General features: G+C 40.7%; 1 protein-coding gene across 2 annotated transcripts; it reads right to left on the reverse strand.

Annotated features, from left to right (window-relative positions):
- Window positions 1-652: 652 nt before the first annotated feature.
- Window positions 653-20,145, reverse strand: LOC111976266 (calcitonin gene-related peptide type 1 receptor-like). Of its 2 annotated transcripts, none has more exons than XM_024005046.2 (13): window positions 19,972-20,145; window positions 10,023-10,077; window positions 9,799-9,949; window positions 9,048-9,155; window positions 8,819-8,931; window positions 6,089-6,180; window positions 5,656-5,782; window positions 5,320-5,473; window positions 4,467-4,527; window positions 4,234-4,300; window positions 3,860-4,078; window positions 3,634-3,675; window positions 653-3,452 (listed from the first exon to the last, which is right to left on the reverse strand). In XM_024005046.2, exons 2-13 carry the CDS (start codon window positions 10,071-10,073, stop codon window positions 3,189-3,191), a joined length of 1,449 nt encoding a protein of 482 aa, XP_023860814.1. In that variant the 5' UTR covers window positions 10,074-10,077; window positions 19,972-20,145; the 3' UTR covers window positions 653-3,188. The 2 variants fall into 2 exon arrangements, with proteins under 2 accessions (XP_023860814.1, XP_023860813.1); XM_024005045.2 differs by lacking the exon at window positions 19,972-20,145 and adding an exon at window positions 15,267-15,407.
- Window positions 20,146-21,959: the final 1,814 nt, after the last annotated feature.

Raw genomic sequence — 21,959 nt, forward strand, 5'->3', positions numbered from 1 at the left:
CATTAGGATGTTTTTAACATATAGCTTCAATAAAGTTCCAACCGGAGTATTCTTTCTTGTCTTTGTGAGCAATGGAACGTAAGTGACTTCCATGAGGAAAAAGCATGATCAGAAAATGGCTGCTTGATGGACACCTGACTGATTCTGCTATCATTCTCTCCCACATCATAGAAGTCTCATCATAATTTCTATTGATGGTTGACATCTAGTGGAACCCCTAGGCAGTGCACAATCATTCATATCTCAAGGGGATTTCATTAGGGACTCATACATACAAGCTCAGATTTTTGACTTCCTGTTTTGATTTCAACTCAGGATTTTGCCTGCCAATATGAGTTCTGTTAATCTCAGACATAATTCAAACAGTTTTAGAAACTTTAGATTGTTTTCTATCCAATACTAATATGCAAATATTAGCAACTATGACTGAGGAGCAGGCCGTTTGATATGGGCACCTTTCATCCAAGCTACTCAATACTGCCCCTTCAGCCATAAGAAGTTAACTAAAGTTAATGAGTGTCCGTTTTTAACTAAAGCTTTTCACTCCTGGTGGTCGTATTTATTTTAATACATTCTGAGCGAGTCAGACCTACATTATTAAAAAATAACCCCAAAACCATAATTCTATGGACAAGAAAACTCAGGCACAAACCAAAATAATAAACATTTATTAAATTATTATTTAATTTTTTTTACACTTAAAACACAAGTCATTTGGAAGTTAAAGTGGAATGTTTTTCATACACTGCATAGTAAATTCTCCCCACTACACCCATACAGAGTATGCACAGTTCAACTGCAGCTCAGCGGTATAATACATGTATCCTCTTTGATTTTTCAAAGATTGTGTGTAGCAACTCAATATACAAGATCTGCTAAAGCATAAGAAAGTAACACTGGATAAAAAGTGTTGTGTCAGACATAGTAGAACCTGTGATGAGGGATGCCCTATTAGAGATTGAAAGGACACAGCCAGACTTTTCCTCATTGTGTTGTATTCCTTATACACTGTCATCTTACTTGCCTCAGAGAACTTAACATTCAGCAGTCAGAACTATGCCAAGTTAAGTAGTCATTTCATTTTTTTAAAAAGGCAAGATTATGTAACACATTTATATAATAAGTTCCACATCATTAAAGTGACATAGAAAATACTGATCCAAACCTTTACAATATAGCCTTAGCAGTGTCAGAGTAATAAAAAAAAAAAAATTAACGACACCAAAAATTCCTAATATACCAACACTTACAGTGGCAAGAAAAAGTATGTGAACCCTTCGGAATTACCTGGATTTCACCATAAATTGGCCATCAAATTTGATCTGATCTTCATCTAAGTCCTAACAATATACATACATAGTGTCTAATAACACAAATTGTATTTTTCCTTGTCTATATTGAATACATAATTTAAACAGTCACAGTGTAGGTTGGAAAAAGTATGTGATACCCTAGGCTAATGACTTCTCCAAAAGCTAATTGGAGTCAGGAGTCAGCTAACCTGGGGTTCAATCAATGAGACGAGATTGGAGATGTTGGTCAGAGCTGCCTTGCCCTATTAAAAAAAAAAAAAAAAAAAAAACTCACTAAATTTGAGTTTGCTACTCAAAAGAAGCATTGCCTGATGTGAACCATGTCTCGAACAAAAGAGATCTCAGAAGACCTAATATTAAGAATTGTTGACTTACATAAAGTTGGAAAGGGTTACAAAATTATCTCTAAAAGCCTTGATGTTCATCAGTCCACGGTAAGACAAATTGTCTATAAATGGAGAAAGTTCAGAACTGTTGCTACTCTCCCTAGGAATGGCCATCCTGCAAAGATGACTGCAAGGGCACACCACAGAATGCTCAATGAGGTTAAGAAGAATCCTAGAGTGTCAGCTAAAGATTTACAAAAATCTCTGGAATACGCTAACATCTCTGTTGACGAGTCTACGATACGTAAAACACTAAACAAGGATGGTGTTCATGGGAGGACACCACAGCAGAAGCCACTGCTCTCCAAAAAAAACATTGCTGCAAGTCTGAAGTTTGCAAAAGTGCACCTGGATGTTCCACAGCGCTACTGACAAAATATTCTGTGGACAGATGAAACTACAGTTGAGTTGTTTGGAAGGAACACACATGCACCACTGTGTCGAGAGAAAATAAAGGCACAGCACACCAACACCTAACCCAACTGTAAAGTATGGTGGAGGGAGCATCATGGTTGGGGCTGCTTTGCTGCCTCAGGGCCTGGAAAGCTTGCTATAGTCGACGGAAGAATGTATTCCCAAGTTTATCAAGACATTTTGCCAGAGAATGTAAGGCTATCTGTCTGCCAATTGAAGCTCAATAGAAGAAGTTGGGTGATGAAACAGGACATTGACCCAAAACATAAGTAAATCAGCAATAYAATGGTTTCAACAGAAGTCCTGACCTCAACACGATTGAGATGCTGTGGCATGACTTCGAGCAGTTCACACCAGACATCAAGAATATTGCTGAACTGAAACAGTTCTGTAAAGAATGGGCCAAAATTCCTTCTGACTGTTGTGCAGATCTGATCCGCAACTACAGAAAACGTTTGGTTGAGGTTATTGCTGCCAAAGGAGGGTAAACCAGTTATTAAATCCAATGGATCACATACTTTTCCCACCCTGCACTGTGAATGTTTACACAGTGTGTAAAATAAAGACAAACGTATAGGGTTCATACTTTCTTGCCACTGTATATACTGTCCAATAGGCCCACAGGAATTGATTACATCAGACACTGATTGGCACTGAAGGCCAATAAACATTGCCAGAGATAACCCTCTTTATTGGGTCATGTTATCACTGGGATTGTTCCATAATATCTCGTGCCTAAGGCCAAAATCAGCAACAATGAAAAGCTACCGTGAAATGTATATACATCTGGTGGCAAATAATTGTCTGTAAGGTTTCAACTGGACCCTGTAAGCTGCTCATTCATTATCAGATGTCTGTATATGTGTTTTTGTCTGTGTTTGCATGTGTATCTTGTACACATTTGTGTGTGTATATTCTTACCACGTGTGTGATCCAACATTTACAATAACACAAAAGGTCATGGCCCCCCATTTTCTGCATTGATCAATTGTCTGTGGCCAATCTGTGAGTTTAGTGAGCCTGTTTGTCACAGCATCATGTGATGGTGCCTATGGGAAGTGACAGTGCTGTGCTATCAGATGTCCGTGGTCTCCAGGATCCTGGGCGTGTCCATCTCCCCGTTGGTGCAGCGTTTGCCGTTGCTCTGTCCATTGGCTCGGTAGTGCACACTACCACCTGGCTTAATGATGGTGTTCCCCTCAGGAGCGGTGAGCTCCAGGCTAACTGTAGCACGACTCGTCTCGGTCACAGAGGAGTTGGTGTGGTAGTGGGAGTAGGAATCTGTCCATTTCCACACCAGCTTAGTCTGTAACCATTTCCTCCTAAGACATGCCTGCACCTATGGAACCAGACACTGAGTGGTTTAAGAGCAACATAAATGCTAGCTTGAACATTCTCAGTAAATACTGGCAAACAAATATAAGAATTTCTGAATGATAATGATTATATTATTAAATAGAAATGTAAATTGTGATAGGTATACTGAGCTTAATAATCATATTTAAGATACTGGCACTTACCTCTGCATTGTAAAAGCAGAATATAATTGCGACCAGCAGTCCCTATATAAATATAAAAGTAATTCAGTGAATATTGAGTGTGGAGAGGTTATAACAATGTTTTGAATACATGATACATACTGTATGTAGGCTAGTTATATTCATTTGTAAGGCACTGTCTATGCTACCAAACATCGATTTAGGTTTGTATAGAATGGAACTGTGAGCAGCACCATCCAATCCATACCTGGAAATGTGCAAAAATGTTCATGATGAACTCGTAGATGGCCCTGGCCTTACGTCCCTCTGGCCTCCAGGGAACCAGGATGAACTGGGCTCCCAGCAGAGGGATCAGGATGAGAGTAGCTCTCACCACCTTCATATAGGCATTAGACTCTGCACTGTGGGTCACCTGCAGCTTGGTGATCAACACACGCACTATATTGAGCAGGAAGAACAGGTTCACCTGGAGAAAGAGTGTAGAAGAGGAAGGGGAATAGAGTGAGTGAATTGAGTGATTGCATTCAGTGATCGATTGTTTTCCATGAGCAATTGGCGTTTGAGAACACTTTGGTTGCTATTTCTGCTAAATGTTTGTTTGTTTTGGTAGTGCAGAATCACCAGCAGGGCAGCATGGACAGGCCCATGGATGATGTAGAGCAGGTGTGTGTCAGAACTGATCCAGCATCTGGGAGACAAAGAGACAAACCTGAGCTCAACTGAGACAGAAACATCTGATTCTGAGTTTAACTGAGATATCAGTAACTGACAATGTTGTAATGCAGTATACAGTGCAGAATGTCAATCTCTGCCACTAATATGCACTGTATTCAGAGGGAGTTGTGACACATTACCTGTCATCATAGAAGAGCCCACGGGCCACAGCATGTGTGATGGCAGGAATGATGGGGAAGCCTGGGAGAGAGACGGAGTTCATGACTGTTGAGCTTCTATAAGGCCTTCATAGATATGACTTAACAAATAGAGCTCTCATCGGGGACCCCCAGACATTTCACAATTTTGTTGTAGCTCTGAACTAGCTCACCTGATTCACCTATTCAAGGGCTTGATTAGTTGACAAGTTGAATCAGGTGTGCTAGCTCTGGTATAGATCGACTGGGGGTACCCGAGGAGAGGTTCAAGAACTGATAACGCACAGGCGGCTGGTGGCACCTTATTTGGGGAGGACGGACTCATGGTAATGACTGGAACTGAATAAATGATATATCAAACACGCAGTTTCCATGTGTTAGATACCAATCCATTCACTCAATGTGATAGAGATATGAAAGCATAGAAGACTCATTGCACATTATGTAAGGGGAACTGTACCTCCTTACCTTCAGGCTATGCCCAAACACTACATCCCAACCATTCTGCCACCTCTGGTCTCTTAGCCCTCCCACCCCTACGGGAAGGCGGCTCCCGCCCAGTCAAAGCTATTCTCGGTCCTGGCAGCCCAATGGTGGAACAAGCTTCCCCCTTAAGTCAGGACAGAGGAGTCCCTGCCCATCTTGCGAAAACGTCTGAAACCCTACCTCTAGTATCTTAGATAACTCACGGCACCCCGGACATCTGATCATTTACTAAAATGGCATTGTAAGTAAATTACGTGCTAGGGGAAAAGGATGGTCAAACAATGAATATCAGACAGCAGAGCAGGACACAGCAATTTGAACAGTGAAAAATAAAGATGCAGTCACTCACCCCAACCCAGGACATAGTACCAGCCCAGCTGCTGCTCTCCCACAAACACAGCCACGATGATAAGAGTGTGCAGGTAGATCCCCTCACACAGCATCCAGAAGTAGTTGGATCCAAACGTATACTGGTTCAAGACTGTCAGAATCTTGCATCCAATCTGAGAGAGAACACAGGGAGAAGCCTCAGGACAGGGGTTGTTTTTGCACATATAAAATGCTAACTTTAAATTGTCACTGGCACTCATTTCCACACATTGTGGAGTGTAGCACCTCAAGATGTTCACCAACCGAGTTCAACCAGTAGCTATTCACCCTGATGGCAGAGATGCACAGTACTTACAGGGTTGCTGGCCCCCAGCTGCTGGTTGTTGGCTACAGCAGAGAGCCAGATGACGGTGCAGATGGAGTTGAAGATAAAGGACAGGAACATGTTCTTATGGAGGGAGATCCTCTGGCAGCTCAGACTCCTAATGGGAGGATTAGAACAGAAAGGGAGGCGCACACTTAGGAAACAAACAAGTGTGTAACTGTATCTACACTGGCTCGTATAGGGTCATAGGAAAGCTCAGTCTTTCATTTGACTATGTGAATGAATGTTGGCAATGTAGGGAACAACCAAAGACCTCTGTTTAGAATAGAGGGCTCTGGTGTAGGAAGAGCAATACAAACAGAATCACTTTGATTAGAGGGTGTAAAGTGAAAAGGTACACTAAAGTGACATTCAGAGCACAGTCTATCTGGTGGGTCCATAGAGGAAACGATGCATGACTCACTTGAAGTAGGAGAAGATGCAGAGTGAGATGATGAGAGATACCACAGACAATCCATGTCCCACAATGGCCAAGTAGTACAAGCTAAACGCAAACTGGGCAAGAAGGGAAAGCATTAATTCCCTTCTTTAACCTGGTAAACTCAGACACCATCTGGTGGTATTTTTTAAATGACACATAACATGTAAAATCCCTTCATTAGATACATTTAGACTTCAAAAAGTCCAAGAAACGCATGCCTAGTATTGTTAGAAAAGGTAAGAACCGTGGGATTCTGATACAGGTGTACAGCAACAACGTTCCCAAAATTGTCCCCATGTTAGGGAATAAGAGATTTGAAAGTCTAGGTTTGAAATAAAATATGTTACACTTACCATTCCAAAAGGATACATTTTTTGTCATATCTTTTTCCTAATGCTGGCACTCAAAACATGTGCAAATTCCTATAGTAAGACAGCCATTTTAAAAGTGCAGGCCTTATGCAACATGCCATGCCTTCTTACAGGAATGCTATGCATACAGTGCATTCAGAAGTTATTCACACCCCTTGACTTTTTCCACATTTTGTTGTGTTACAACCTGAATTTAAAATTTATTAAATAGAAATTGTGTCACTAGCCTACACGGCATTACCCTATAATGTCAAAGGGGAATTATGTTGTTTAGAAATGTTTACAAATTAATGAAAAATGAAGTGCGGAAATGTCTTTAGTCAATAAATTTCAACCCCTTTGTTATGGCAAGCCTAAATAAGTTCAGGAGTAAAAATTTGCTTAACAAGTCACATAAGTTGCATGGAGTCTTGAATGACTACCTCATCTCTGTACCCCACACATACAATTATCTGTAAGGTCCCTCAGTTGAGCAGTGAATTTAAAACTTAGTCAACCACAAAGACCAGGGAGGTTTTTCAATGCCTCGTAAAGGGCACCTATTGCTAGATGGGTAAAAAAATTTAAAAAAAGCAGGCATTGAATATCTTTGAGCATGGTGAAGTTATTAGTTACACTTTGGATGGTGTATCAATACACCCAGTCACTACAAAGATACAGGTGTTCTTCCTAACTCAGTTGCCGGAGAGGACGGAAAACACTCAGGAATTTCACCATGAGGCCAATAGTGACTTTAAAACAGTTAAAAACAGTTAAAAACAGAGTTTAATGGCTGTGATAGGAGAAAACTGAGGATGGATCAACATTGTAGTTACTACACAATACTAAACTTAATGAAAATATTGAAAAGGAGGAAGCCAAAACATGTATCCTGTTTGGAATATGGCACTCAAGTAAAACTAAAAAAATGTGGCAAAGAATATCACTTTATGCCCTGAATACAAAGCATGATGTTTGGGGCAAATACAACAAATCACTGAGTAACACTTCATATTTTCAAGCGTGGTGATGGCAGCATCATGTTATGGGTATGCTTGTCATAGGCAAGGGCTAGGGTGTTTTTTAAGATGAAAAGAAATACAGCTAAGCACAGGCAAAATCCTAGAGGAAAACCTGGTTGTCTGCATTCCAACAGACACTGGTAGACAAATGTACCTTTCAGCAGGACAATAACCTAAATCACAAGGCCAAATATACACCAAGAGGATATTGAATGTTCCTGTGGCCTAGTTACAATTGCCTAAAATCAGCTTGAAAATCTATGGCAAGTCTTGAAAATGGCTGTCAAGCAATGATCAACAACCAACTTGACAGAGCTTGAAGAATTTTATAAAGAATAATGTGCAATCCAGGTGTGCAAAGCTCTTAGACTTACCCAAAGAGACTCAGCTGTTATCACTGCCAAAGGTGATTCTAACATGTATTGACTCAGGGGTGTGAATACTTATGTTAATGAGATATTTCAGTATTTCATTTGAAATAAAATTTGCCAACATTTCTAAAGACATGTTTTCACATTGTTATTATGGCGTATTGTGTGTCAAATGGGTGAGAAAACAATTTCATCTATTTTTAATTCAGGCTGAAGGTACTGTATAAGGAGAAAGCTGAAGTCATAACATTTTCACTGATGTAATCAACTCATGTCAGATTCCCAGTTCGTCCACTAGAAGATCACATGACATGACCACTTGAAACTAGAGGCGTCTGGTTTGGGTAGTACCTCACAGTGCGAAAATGGCTGAACGGATTTTCAAGCCTGACATCTTAAGATGACCCAAAACTTATCATAAAAAAAAAAATGTAACACACAGACATGCGAAGGAACTTTAAAGTTATTTTCTGATTCATTTTTCCCCATTGGAAACGAGAGATCAACAGCAAATATGGAGGATGCATTCAAGGTCATGACATATTAAATGTGGATGGATAAGAAATTCATTGCATTACGCTGACCACCAGGGTGTACCATTTCCATTCATACAACATTTTTGCACTTCTGGTGACTTTACCTAAATGACATACTCTATTACCATGACCATAGCATAGCACATGATTTATGGCCTATGGGAGGATTCTTATGACATCGCCAGCAGTAAGATTTCCAAAAATAAAACTGCTGTAGCTTTCGAAAGATATGCCACTTTCTATTTTCTGACTGAAATTGACAGAGTGGGTAGCAGTTAAGCTCTGTGGGCCCAAAACAACCCTCAGTGTTTAACAGGTAATAACTAAATGAACACAATAGAGAGAGATGAACTTAAAAACAATCACTAAATTGACTAACAAAAATGTCTAAGCCACTGTCAAAATTACTAAACAAGTTGGCTTAGAAGTATACCGTCAGTTTGTCCTTAGTGTACATCTGACACTGGGTGTAATTGGACCAAATACGGTTGCTCTCAGGGTGACGAAACCACTGTCCGTCCGAGTTGCATACTTTAGTCGCTTTCTCTGTTTGAATGGACACAGGGAGAGGATGATGTCACAAAACACTTCAGGTTAGGCATCATTATTAAATATCAAGTCAGTTTAATTGTGATTGTTAGATGTGTGGCTGGCTGGTTTACCCGAGGGGTCAAAGTCCTGGAAGTACACAGGGCAGAGCTGCATGGCCGTGCCAGGTGCAGAGTCATCCCAACACAGCCAGCCGTCCCACGTGCGGTTACAGAATGTGCCTGCAAGGGGCGACAACAGAAGAGTAGCTGTGTACAGTGTATTATAGTAATGCAACTGTTTCATGTTTAAAATGTTAAGGATCATTGCCTTTGTTATCTCTGAACTGTTTGTTATATCATGGACATAATATAAAGAGAGAGTGACATTGTTAGTGATATTATAACTTCTAAAACATCTAAAATCTAGGGCTAAATCTGTCACCATAAAATACAGTGTTGAGGCATTTAAGACAAACTGAAAACGGTCTCTTATTTCCTGTGAATGTCATGCGAAAGCAGAGTAATGAAACAGATTAAAAAAAGCAAACACCTGTTAAATGTTTAAAATGTCTGTTCAAAATTAATGATTTACTACATTGAAAATAGTATACATGCATCTAAAACAGAGAGAAACAGCTACATGTGCAAACAAAGATCACTTTAAAAAAACAGTCCTAGTGAACAATACAATGAAGTCTGTGTCCAGGTTGTAGGTACGGAAATAGAGTGCAAAATAGCATTTCAAAAGCCTTGTGAGGTCGAGATACAGGGGCAGCTTGGAGACAAAGACCACTTCCCTCCTTTCAGACCTTTCTCCCCTGACCTGCCCCACTCCTCCACTCTGCTATACTGTATGTGTGTGCACATGTGTGTAGTGCCTCACCAGCTTCAGTGCGTGGTGGGTCATAGATGATCTTCAGGTAGCACTCAAACTGAGCTGAGAGGATCTGGCTGCGGGTCACGGTGGTCGATAAAGGGATGTTGGGCACCTCCTCGGATGACAGCATGGTCCCCACATCTTCACAGTGGCATACCTATTGGATGTTTAACAGCCCTTTTATAGATTCTAATCTGACAAAAACACACATATTCAGGAGTCTCTCTCACCTCAACGGCCAGTAGTAGCACCGGAAGCCATAGCGCTGGGATCCTCCACATTGTTCTATATGGGACAAAGAAAGGTGTTGCCAGTGAACTACAGTGACTTGTGAAAGTAGTCACCCCCTTTGGCATTTGTCCTATTTTGTTGCCTTACAACCTGGAATTAAAATTGATTTTTGGGGGGGTTTGTATAATTTGATTTACACAACATGCCTACCACTTTGAAGATGCAAAATATATATTGTGAAACAAGACACAAAAAAAAAACTGAACACTTGAGCGTGCATAACTATTCACCCCCCCCCAAAGTCAATACTTTGTAGAGCCACCTTTTGCAGCAATTACAGCTGCAATTCTCTTGGGGTATGTCTCTAAGCTTGGCACATCTAGCCACTGGGATTTTTGCCCATTCCACAAGGCAAAACTGCTCCAGCTCCTTCAAGTTGGATGGGTTGTGTGCAAACACAGCAATCTTTAAGTCTTAACACAGATTCTCAATTGGATTGAGGTCTGGGCTTTGACTAGGACTTTTAAATGTTCCCCTTAAACCACTCGAGTGTTGCTTTAGAAGTAAGCTTAGGGTTATTGTCCTGCTGGAAGGTGAACCTCGGTCCCAGTCTCAACTCTCTGGAAGACTGAAACAGGTTTCCCCTCAAGGATTTACCTGTATTTAACACCATCCATCATTCCGTCAATCCTTACGAGTTTCTCAGTCCCTGCCGATGAAAAACATCACCACAGCATGATGCTACCAGCACGCTTCACCTTGGGGATGGTGTTCTCAGGATGATGAGAGGTGTTGGGTTTGTGCCAGACAGAGGCTTCCTTGATGGCCAAAAAAATTAATTTTAGTCTCATCTGACCAGAGTACCTTCTTCCAAATGTTTGGGGAGTCTCCCACATTCCTTTTGGCGAACACCAAATGTGTTTGCATATTTTTTTCTTTAAGCAATGTCTTTTTTCTGTCCACTCTTCCGTAAAGCCCAGCTCTGTGGAGTGTACAGCTTAAAGTGGTCCTATGGACAGATACTCCAATCTCCGCTGTGGAGCTTTGCAGCTCCTTCAGGGTTATCTTTGGTCTCTTTGTTGCCTCTCTGATTAATGCCCTCCTTGCCTGGTCTGTGAGTTTTGGTGGGCGGCCCTCTCTTGGCAGGTTTGTTGTGGTGCCATATTCTTTCCATTTTTTAATAATGGATTTAATGGTGCTCTGTGGGATGTTCAAAGTGTCTGATATTTTTTTATAAGCCAACCCTGATCTGTACTTCTCCACAACTTTGTCCCTGACCTGTTTGGCGAGCTCCTTGGTCATCATGGTGCCACTTACTTGGTGGTGTCCCTTGCTTGGTGGTGTTGCAGACTCTGGGGCCTTTCAGACCAGAGAGAGATTATATATAGATATATAGATATATATATATAGAGAGAGAGAGATCTTATTTAGGGGCTTCATGGCAAAGGGTGTGAATACATATGCACGCACCACTTCCGTTTTTAAACATGTTCTTTTTTTTCCATCACACCAATGTGGACTATTTTGTGTATGTCCATTACATGAAGTACAAATAAAAATCTATTTCAATTACAGGTTGTAATGCAACAAAGTAGTAAAAACGACAAGGGGGATGAATACTTTTGCAAGGCACTGTATGACGAGAGGAATCACAAGCATGGAAATAGTAGAGGGGAGCGGCTGTATTTCTAACTGTGGGATATACTTCTATGGTCTGGTTCATGGTATAAATTATTTGCAGCAATAGCTCCCTTTGAATGGACCACTCAACAGTAATTGGCCATACTATATGAGGAGACAACAAAAATACATGTTTGTTTATGTGTTTGTGCTGACGGAACACACATTGCAGGGTCTCAGAACAGGATGTCCACTCAACAGGTCACAGCACTGCAGTCGTTCCGCCCATGGTCAGGGAACATGCATATTTACAATACCAAGAAAGACCAGGATGTTTATTTGAAGATCGCTGAAATCTGATGTAAAAGTATACAAAGCTTGTCCCTCATGAAATCCACACTCTTCTTACAAAATGTTAATTCACTAACCCAGCAAAAGAAACCTTTTGAATTATAAAGCACAGTCAAATTCCAGCTGGAACAGGAACATAGAAGTATTGATCTTTGAGTACTACGAGACATATGAAAACATATTTTTAGTGAGTTATTAAAAAATGATGAGTGTAAAACATGAGCAGAGGGAGAGAAAGACAGGAGGAGAAGAGGATAGAATGTGGAATGCTTTGGAGCTTTGGGGAAGACTGTTAGTAAGGGAGGATGAGTCACACACTTCCAGCTCTCTCTCGCTCCTTACCCCCGGGTTCTTTGGAAATGTCATAACTGTCAATGGTCACACAGAGATGGGTGTGGATCACAATCTAAGGGAGCCACAGCATCTTACTGCAGCTCTGCTCTAGATCTCTTGTAAATTGTCTTTGACCTTTTATCTGTGACCATGGGTGTGGGATAGAGAGATAAAAGAGAGAGGAATACAGAGAGAGAGAGGGTAAGACCTGGTACAGAGGCAGAACACAAGCCCCATGGCTGACAATCCACAGAGACGCACGGTTGGCCCAGGAACTCAATACACTGGTGTAGTCTATATATAGGGTCCTCTCTCTTCAATGGCTTGTCACCTGATCAAAGTCCCAGGACGGACACGGGTGTCACACTTGTTCAGTAGTGTTCTCATACAACACCCTTTCAAAATCAAGCAACGTTCCCATTCCCTTTCAGTCTGTAAAACTACTATTTGCCTCCTATGCCAAGGAAAACAAACACACTGAGTATTAACATTTTATAATTTGTAGTAGTAATATGATTTTTTGGGTCATTTGTTGACAATACAACTATCACTTAATCAAACTGCTCAAAACTAATGAACCAAAATGATGTAGTGCCTAGTTAACGTTTATAGTTTGATAACTGCTAAACTCTGTCAATTTCTATAGTTTCACTTCACAAATGTATCAATTTGACATCCATTTATGTTTGAAGGTAAAACCAAATCTATGGATAAGGCTGTAAATACTACATAATCATTCTCCATCAGGCAGTGTGCTGGTGTAGTCTATATATAGGATCCTATATCTCTTCAATGGCTTGTCACCTGTCACAAGTGCTCAGTAGTGTTCTCATTCAATGCTATACAACACCTTTTCACAATCAAGCAACTTCCCATTCCCTCTGTAAAACTGCTATTTGCCTCCTATGCCAAGGAAAACAAACTGAAATGAGAACTGTAATTACAGTCTGGTTGTTATCATGAACTGAATAGTAATGAGCAGGATATTACATCCTGATGATATCAATTAATCAGACTTGATTCACTATATAAAAAATGTCAAGTGTCACATGACACATGACACACGAGCCCTAGAGAGAGAGTGAGACGCACACAGGGAAATCAATCAGATTGTTACAGAAATTAAAACCTCTTATTTGACATATTGGGAAAATGAAACAAAAACAAAGAATAAACTAAATTGCTATTTGGCCCTAAAAAGAGATTATAAATAACTCTACTCTAAATTAGCTCTACTCTGTCAGAAATACAAAACAGAGACCACCAATACAGGACCACAGAATGAGTAGTAATACCCATAAAACCTAGGGGTCAAACAAGAAATGATTCCAATTGTTTTTCCATCATTCATTTTTCCTATAGAAGATTTTAGAAACACTTCCAATAAGGGCTGTTTCGTGTAGGCTTACCATGGCGTGATGTTTTAATAACCTTGTAAATCTCTAGGACAAGGTGACTTTTATCAATATATATGTCTGTATTTATCCCCCCAAAATTAAAAGCTAATTAGCTGCTAATGTGGCTATCATAAAGAACTACAAATGCCATGATGATCTGGATGAGACTGCCAAATCGAGGAAAATGTAAGAATCTCTGGATTCTAATGTTAACTACATTTAGTCATTAATAAATTGGCAACATTTCTTTAAAAATCGACAATTGTCTTAACTGTCTTGTCCAAGTTTTAAATTGACACAATACCTGTTAGCAAATGTGTCAGCTAGAGATGACATGCAGGAGCTTGCAGGGATTTGTAGTCTTGCATGATGTCTACTTTTAATCTAATTAGCATTTTCAAATCTGAGTGTAAATAGAGCCGAATATATTGATAAGACACTTTGTCCGAGAGAGATCTACATGGTTATCCAAACGTCACGCCAGGGTAAACCTACACAACACAGACGTAATTGTAAGTGTTTCTAAAATTCCCTATGGGAAAAATTATTGGTGGAAAAAAGATTGGAACCATTTCCCTGTTTGACCGCTAGGTTTTATGACACTTCCACTGTGGGGCTTTATTGGCTATAGAAAAAGGGAGACACAAAAAGACTTGGCTACCCAAAGAGTAGTGTGTATGTCGTCACTGCACGACAGGGGAAGTAAAGATAGAGATGCATTTCCTCCGCCATTAAAAATATATTATTCAGTAAGAGTCATTCTTCGAAGAAAATACTCAATTTATTCAAAAAAATATATTATTAAACCCAGAGGAAAAATTGTAAATACTCAATGACGAAGGAGCGTTGGCTCCTCTTGCAGCCAAATATGTATTTGCCACTCATTGCCTGACACTGGGCCAATTGAGATATTGCGCGTGACTAATACATTTCAGTTAATTACTATAGCTCTCGCCCTTGGGCCAATCAGTGTCATTTTGTAAATGCCGGATCTCTATGGCCAGACGCATAATTCATCCAAGTTGAGTCAAAATCGGAACAGTGCTGTCTGAGGTATCGCGTGTGACGAAAGTACAGACTGAGACAGATCCACAGTCTCCTCCCAAATTAAACAGTAACACTCGCTATTATTAAAATTTCCATGATTATTATCCCAAATGGTAATGATGGTAGTTGTATCACTAATATAGTGGCGATTATAATAGTAGTAATAGTGTTAGTAGGTAGAAATGATAGCTAGTAGTGGTAATAGTGTAAATATAAGTGGTTGAAGCGTAACTTTTTGTAGTAATAGTGTTTTGTTATTTCTCATGAGAGCGAGAGAGACATTTAGTAATGACAAATACATTTGAAACTTCACGCACAGTAAAACGTTTGTATGACTTAATAAAATAGGGGGGGTGCTTGTCCATTGACAGCTACACCAAAGCACAAACTAATAAAATAAAGACAGCACTTCAAAAAGTCTATTTCACACGATAGCCTGCTGAATTTGCGGTAACTTTTCTTTCATTTCGGCATAAATTAAAATGTCGCACTGACTTGTTCACGGATTGATGTTTCAGCATTGTTTCAATGAAGAGTTCGGGGATCGACGAGCCATGAGCAACATACAGTTACAAGCCTGTTAGAGTTAGCGGCAGGTGAACGAGCAATATCCACCGTCGTACTGTAGTATGGATAAAGCCTGAGCTGGAATGGGAAGCTAAGTGAGCTGGCTAGCTTAGCAGTATACGTCTCAGGCGCCTTGCGAGGCTATTGGCCCCTTAACCTGAGCCCTAATCTAGGTTCAGCAGAATGTCAACTCAAAACAAAAGACAGTGTTAAAGATCGACTCCTTAGTTGCTGCATCCATTTAATGATATGTATGCCCATTGATTCTTAAAAAATATAAACTTAAATGCCTCAGCTTAGTTCAACTGTCATACCACATCAGAACCTAAAACATGAGCTTGTTTTACTCCAATGTTTGTAAACAACGTGAATGGGAACAAACACTGTATATCCTCAACATGGCTATGGTTACAATCATTGGTCATGGTCATTCCTTGTATCTTTAGCCGTCTATGAATATGAGGTGACAGCTTTCTTATTGTTTCAGATTCTAGCTTCAAGGAATTAATATAATTGGTCTACCAGCATCCCAGGTAGTTCACTTAATTCAAGATATAATTGGTACTTATAATACCTGTAGTTAAGCAAAAATAAATGCTCTACACTATTTAGATGTATTTATTCACTGGTTTGCAGACCAGGACAAACAGTTAAGGTATGACTATATAAAAATGTAATTACTGCTAGAAACTGTCCCTTGACAACCACTCAGGAGGCTCTTCATAACCACTCAAGGAAATTCATGAAGTTGTCATTCCAGTCCAAGTCTTCTTTAAGGCGGACTCAGAGTTATTCTAATCTTTGATATAGGACCATCAAATCAAAGTACTTTAACTTGTTTTAAATATCCTCGTGTTACATGTAACACTGATGCGCTCTTTGCTAACCTCTTTATCCATGTACCATTACAGTATATGGATATTTTCAAGTTCACCCTTCCTTACATCATTTTCTACCAAAGAGGCCTGCCACTGGAAAAGTACAGATGTGACTACAGTGTGTCTTGAACATCTTGAATAATACCAACTTGTTTCAAGCAGACCACCATAGTCCCCGTGCCCAAGAACATCAAGGTAACCTGCCTAAATGACTATCGTCCCATAGCACTCACTATTTAGCCATGAAGTGCTTTGATAGGCTAGTCATGGCTCACATCAACACCATCATGCCAGAAACCCTAGAGCCACTCCAATTCACATACCGCCCCAACAATCTCTATCGCACTCCACACTGCCCTTTCCCACATGGATAAAAGGAACACCTACTGTATGTGAGAATGCTGTTCATTGACTACAGCTCAGCATTCAACACCTTAGTTCCCTTCAAGCTCATCACCAAGCTCATGACCCTGGTACTGAACATATCCACGCTACTGGATCCTGGACTTCCTGACGGACCGTCCCCAGGCGGTGAGGGTAAGCAACACATCCGCCATGCTGACCATCAACACGGGGGCCCCTCAGTGGTGTGTGATTAGTCCCCTCCTGTACTCCCTGTTCACCCACGACTGCGTGGCAGTGCACGACTCCAACACCATCATTAAGTTTGCTGATGACACGATGGTGGTAGGCCTGATCACCAAGAACGATGAGGCAGCCTATAGGTAGGAGGTCAGAGATCTGGCAGTGTGCAAGACAAAGGAGCTGATTGTGAACAACAGGAAACGATGGGGCTGTAGTGGAGCGGGCCGAGGGCTTCACGTTGCTTGGTGCCCACATCACTAAGGAATTAACATGGTCCACACACACAGTGCCTCTTCTCCCTCGGGAGGCTACAAAGATTTGGCATGGGCCTTCAGATCCTCAAAAAGTTCTACAGCTGCACCACTGAGAGCATCTTGACTGGCTCCATCAACGCTTGGTACGGCAACTGTAAGGCACCCAACCACAAGGCACTACAGAGGGTGGTGAGTAAGGCCCAGTACACCACCGGGGCCGAGCTCCCTGCCATCCAGGACCTATATATTAAACGGTGTCAGAGGAAGGCCCCCCAAAAAATTGTCCGACTCCAGCCAATCAAGCCATAGACCGTTCTCTCTGCTACCGCACGGCAAGTGGTACCAGTGCACCAAGTCTGGAACCAATAAGACCCTGAACAGCTTCTAACCCCAAGCCACAAGACTGCTAAACAAGGCGGCTAGATAGCTAATCAAATAGCTACACGGACCATCTGCATTGACCCTTTTTTTAACAAACTCTTGCACTGACTATGCACACACACCCCAACATACGCACACATGGATACTGACGCCACACACACACGCTGCTGCTCCACATATGCTGCTGCTACAGATGTCTATTATCTATCCTGTTGCCTAGTCACTTTACCCCTATCTACAGTATATGTGAATATCTACCTCAATTACCTTGTACCCCTGCACATCGACTCGGTATTGGTACTCCCTGTACATAGCCATGTTATTTTTACTCATTAGTGTTATTCACTGTGTATTTATTCCCTGTGTCACTATTTCTATTTTATCTTTAAGGACCCGTAAGTAAGCATTTCACTGTTAGTCTCCAACTTAACTACCAGTCACCAACATTTCCCTGAGCAGTTTGCTGTTTCCTTTTCCAGTTTTTTTCTTCTAACTTTCATTCAGATGTATTAATTCCTCTGAGACAGACCTTGATGACTACTTGGGTACTGAATGTCCACCCACACGTTAGAAGCATCTTTAAACATTTAACGTGAAGAGATGCTAATCATGCATTCCATATTTTATGAAAATTATTTGGATTTCCCAGCTCCTTTCTGACAACCCCATGACCCCTGAGAGCAATGCATCTTTCTGTCCTTTAGAGCAGGGTTTCCCAAACTCGGTCCTAGGCCCCCCCCACATCATTTCCCCCCCTCTTTTGCTTACTGTAGGTCAGGCTGTCATAGCTCACTGACTAACTCACTGAGGAGAAGCCTGTTTATTTGTATTACAAAAGGGGCTGTGGAGAGCCTCTCCGAATCCCAGGAAGGATGAAGTATGAGGAGGCCTCTCTCACTTCCACCCCCCTCGCCCAACAACCACAGGTTAAAAATAAGCCATTGTTAGCCTACACCAAGGCCTAGGGTTTTAGAGGGAAGTAAACTTTGAACTTCCATCATTAGACGTCAGTAATATCGTTTAACTTTTTTTAAACATATAACTGCCAGGAAATGTGACTTTGATAAAACTAGAACAGTTATGTTATACACGCCAACAACATACTGTGTGTAGGCCAACCTCAACTAATGTATGGACCACAGTCAAAAGTCTACTATGACATACGGTAGGTAGAGTATTCTTTACTTTTACTCTGATTCCATAAATCTCAGAGTCAACTTTTGTTTTCCAGGAATTTTCATAAAGCTTTCTATTGGTGAGTGATTATGGACTTTTCCCATAGCTGGATCCAGAAATAGTTTTCGAAGCTTGGAGCCATGCCATACTGTTTTGCCAGAGAGAGAGAAAGAGAGAGACAGAGACAGAGAGATTAGACCGTCCACAACCACACTGTCCCATCACTGTGATACTCCAAACAAACACACTCTCCCACTGGCCGTGGTGCCAGTAGGACTGGGTGGACATACTGCACCCACTCCCAACACATACAAAAATATGATCCCTATTTTATGATCCAGATTTTGCCACCAACCATCCCCCCACTGTACTGATATCCATAACACTGACAGAGCAGGTATGACATGTTTCAGACCTCCTGTGGTTATATTACTTAAAGGGTTTATGCATGCCCCTGGCAGTTTATATACCATCCTGCTACTCAAAATAATCCATAGGTAACATTAACCCCTGGTCCCCTTTCCTTCCACTACCCAGAAAAAGCAGTTAGTTCGGCACAGGGTCTTGGCATGATCGCAAAAGGGTTTTGGACTAAAGTAGCAGGCACAACACATACCACTCAACAGCTGCCTGGCAGGGGCAGTGTGTTCTAGGGCAAAGATATGTTGGAGGGCTGGGACTCCTGAACAGAACCATTAAAACCAGCAACACAATATGCACAAATAGAACAGACCTGGAAACACCTCAAGTTGCTTACTTACTGATAGCCTTTGATGTGAAAGCCTTTAATGTTAAATTTGAGTGACATACAAAACAGTCACGTGTAGTATGTAATTATGCAGGCACAACAGTCAAGGATATTCGTAATTTAATTTCACTTCCATCCTTTGTTCTTAGAAAGCCAACTTGTTGCAATAACCACGACCGCACGAACGCAGGCACATACGAGCACACACACATTTAGATTTTTTTTAACTTCAATTTATACCCTCCAAATTCTCCAAACAAGGCAACCAACTGGCCAGGGCGTTTGTCATGCAACCTGTTTGGGTGGGGTTACTTGGAGACTGCGCGTGCATTAGTGCCCAAAATGTGCCCATATGACCAAATGCATTTTATTTGTCTAATTGATATTGTTTAGTTGATAGGCTATTCATTTTTATTTTCTTAAAATGACACGGAATTCTATTTCGCTGGGCATGCATAGGCTAATGACAGACAATCGCGTCTATGACAGTAACCTAGATGTCACATTCTGTAGCTTGCAACAACAAAAAATGCTCTTATAGTGTTTAAAGCAAAAACATTTGCAGCTACAATGGACATCCTCTTGGAAAATAAGTAAAAAAATACACATACCTTCAGAATTTGTTGGATGCTCTCTACTTTCCAAAATCTTCCCACCTTCACATGTTCCAGTGTAAACGTCTCAGGCACTGTGTCCAGTCCGCACCAAAGCATTGAATTGATAGCCGCGATTGTTGAGGGCGGTCCGTCTCAGGGTTTTAGGGTTTTTATAATCAACATGAAATTTGGATTTCAGAGCCTAATTGGTTATTTCCATGATTGAATCAGTGTTTCAATTTTTTGAAGCAATGCTTACACTGTTACTACCACTGTAAATTAGTTAGTCTGCAACTGACTGTTGACATTAATGACATGAGTCTTTTAGTCTAGCAAGCTGCTGCTTCATTCAAATGAAATAGAAAACGCATGATTTATTGCTGAGGGGCTGTGATTTTTTTGTAGCAATTTCATGCGTTCCCAAATACATCAATATAGGCCTTGGTTGTCACTGGTTACCACAGCCACTGAGTAAAGATTGTCTAGGCCTATATTGTAAAAATTCATGAAAACAAAAATTAGATTTTTGGTCTTAATTTAAGGTTATGGTTAAGCATACGGTTAACAGAGTGGTTAGGGTTACGTTTAAAATCAGATTTTAAGAAGATAAATTGTAGAAATAGGCGGGGTTTAGCCATAATTATGACTTTGTGTCTGTGGTAACTAGTGATTGGCTACTAATAAAAAGGCACAAACTCGGCACAACCCGCATTTTGGTCACTGATTCAACGTCTTACTATCCAACGTTAATTAATATTCTAGACTAGTCTGTCTAAAACCAATGTCCGTAACTACATTTGAGGACACCGTGGTCCGGACCTCGGTCATTTTTTACATTTCATTTCTATATATATTTCTATACAGTACCAGTCAAACGTTTGGACACACCTACTCATTCCATAAAAAAATATATGTTTTTACTATTTTTTATACTTTGTAGAATTATAGTGAAGACATCAAAACTATGAAATAACACATATTGAATCACATAGTAACCAAAAAAGTGTTAAACAAATCAAAATATATTTATATTTAAGATTCTTTAAAGTAGCCACCATGTGTCTTGATGACAGCTTTGCACACTCTTGACATTCTCTCAACAAGCTTCATGAGGTAGTCACCTGGAATGCATTTCAATTAACAGGTGTTCCTTGTTAAAAGTTAATTTGTGGAATTTCTTTCCTTCTTAATGCATTTCAGCCAATCAGTTGTGTTCTGACAAGGTAGGGGTGGTATACAGAAGATAGCCCTATTTGGCAAAAGACCAAGTCCATATTATGGCAAGAACAGCTCAAATAAGCAAAGTGAAAAGACAGTCCATCATTACTTTATTAAGACATGATGATCAGTCAATCCGGAAAATTTCAAGAACTTTGAAAGTTTCTTCAAGTGCAGTCGCAAAAAAACATCAAGCACTATGATGAAACTGGCTCTCATGAGGACCGCCACAGGAAAGGAAGACCCAGCGTTACCTCTGCTGCAGAGGATATGTTCATTAGAGTTACCAGCCTCAGAAATTGCAGCACAAATAAATGCTCCACAGAGTTCAAGTAACAGACACATCTCAACATCAACTGTTCAGAGGAGACTGCGTGAATCAGGCCTTCATGGTCGAATTGCTGCAAAGAAACCATTACTAAAGGACACCAGTAAGAAGAAGAGACTTGCTTGGGCCAAGCAACACGAGCAATGGACATTAGACCGGTGCAAATTTGTACTTTGGTCTATGAGTCCAAATATGATATTTTTGGTTCCAACTACTGTGTCTTTGTGAGATGCAGAGTTGATTATCTCTGCATGTGTAGTTCCCACCGTGAAGCATGGAGGAGGAGTTTTGATGGTGGGTCGATGTTTTGCTGGTGACATTGTCTGTGATTTATTTAGAATTCAAGACACACMTAACCAGCATGACTACCACGGCATTCTGCAGCCATACCCCATCCCATCTGGTTTGCGCTTAGTGGGACTATCATTTGTATTTCAACAGGACAATGACCCAAAAC

This window comes from Salvelinus sp. IW2-2015, linkage group LG17 (genome assembly GCF_002910315.2).
Source record: "Salvelinus sp. IW2-2015 linkage group LG17, ASM291031v2, whole genome shotgun sequence".
Lineage (NCBI taxonomy): Eukaryota > Metazoa > Chordata > Actinopteri > Salmoniformes > Salmonidae > Salvelinus > Salvelinus sp. IW2-2015.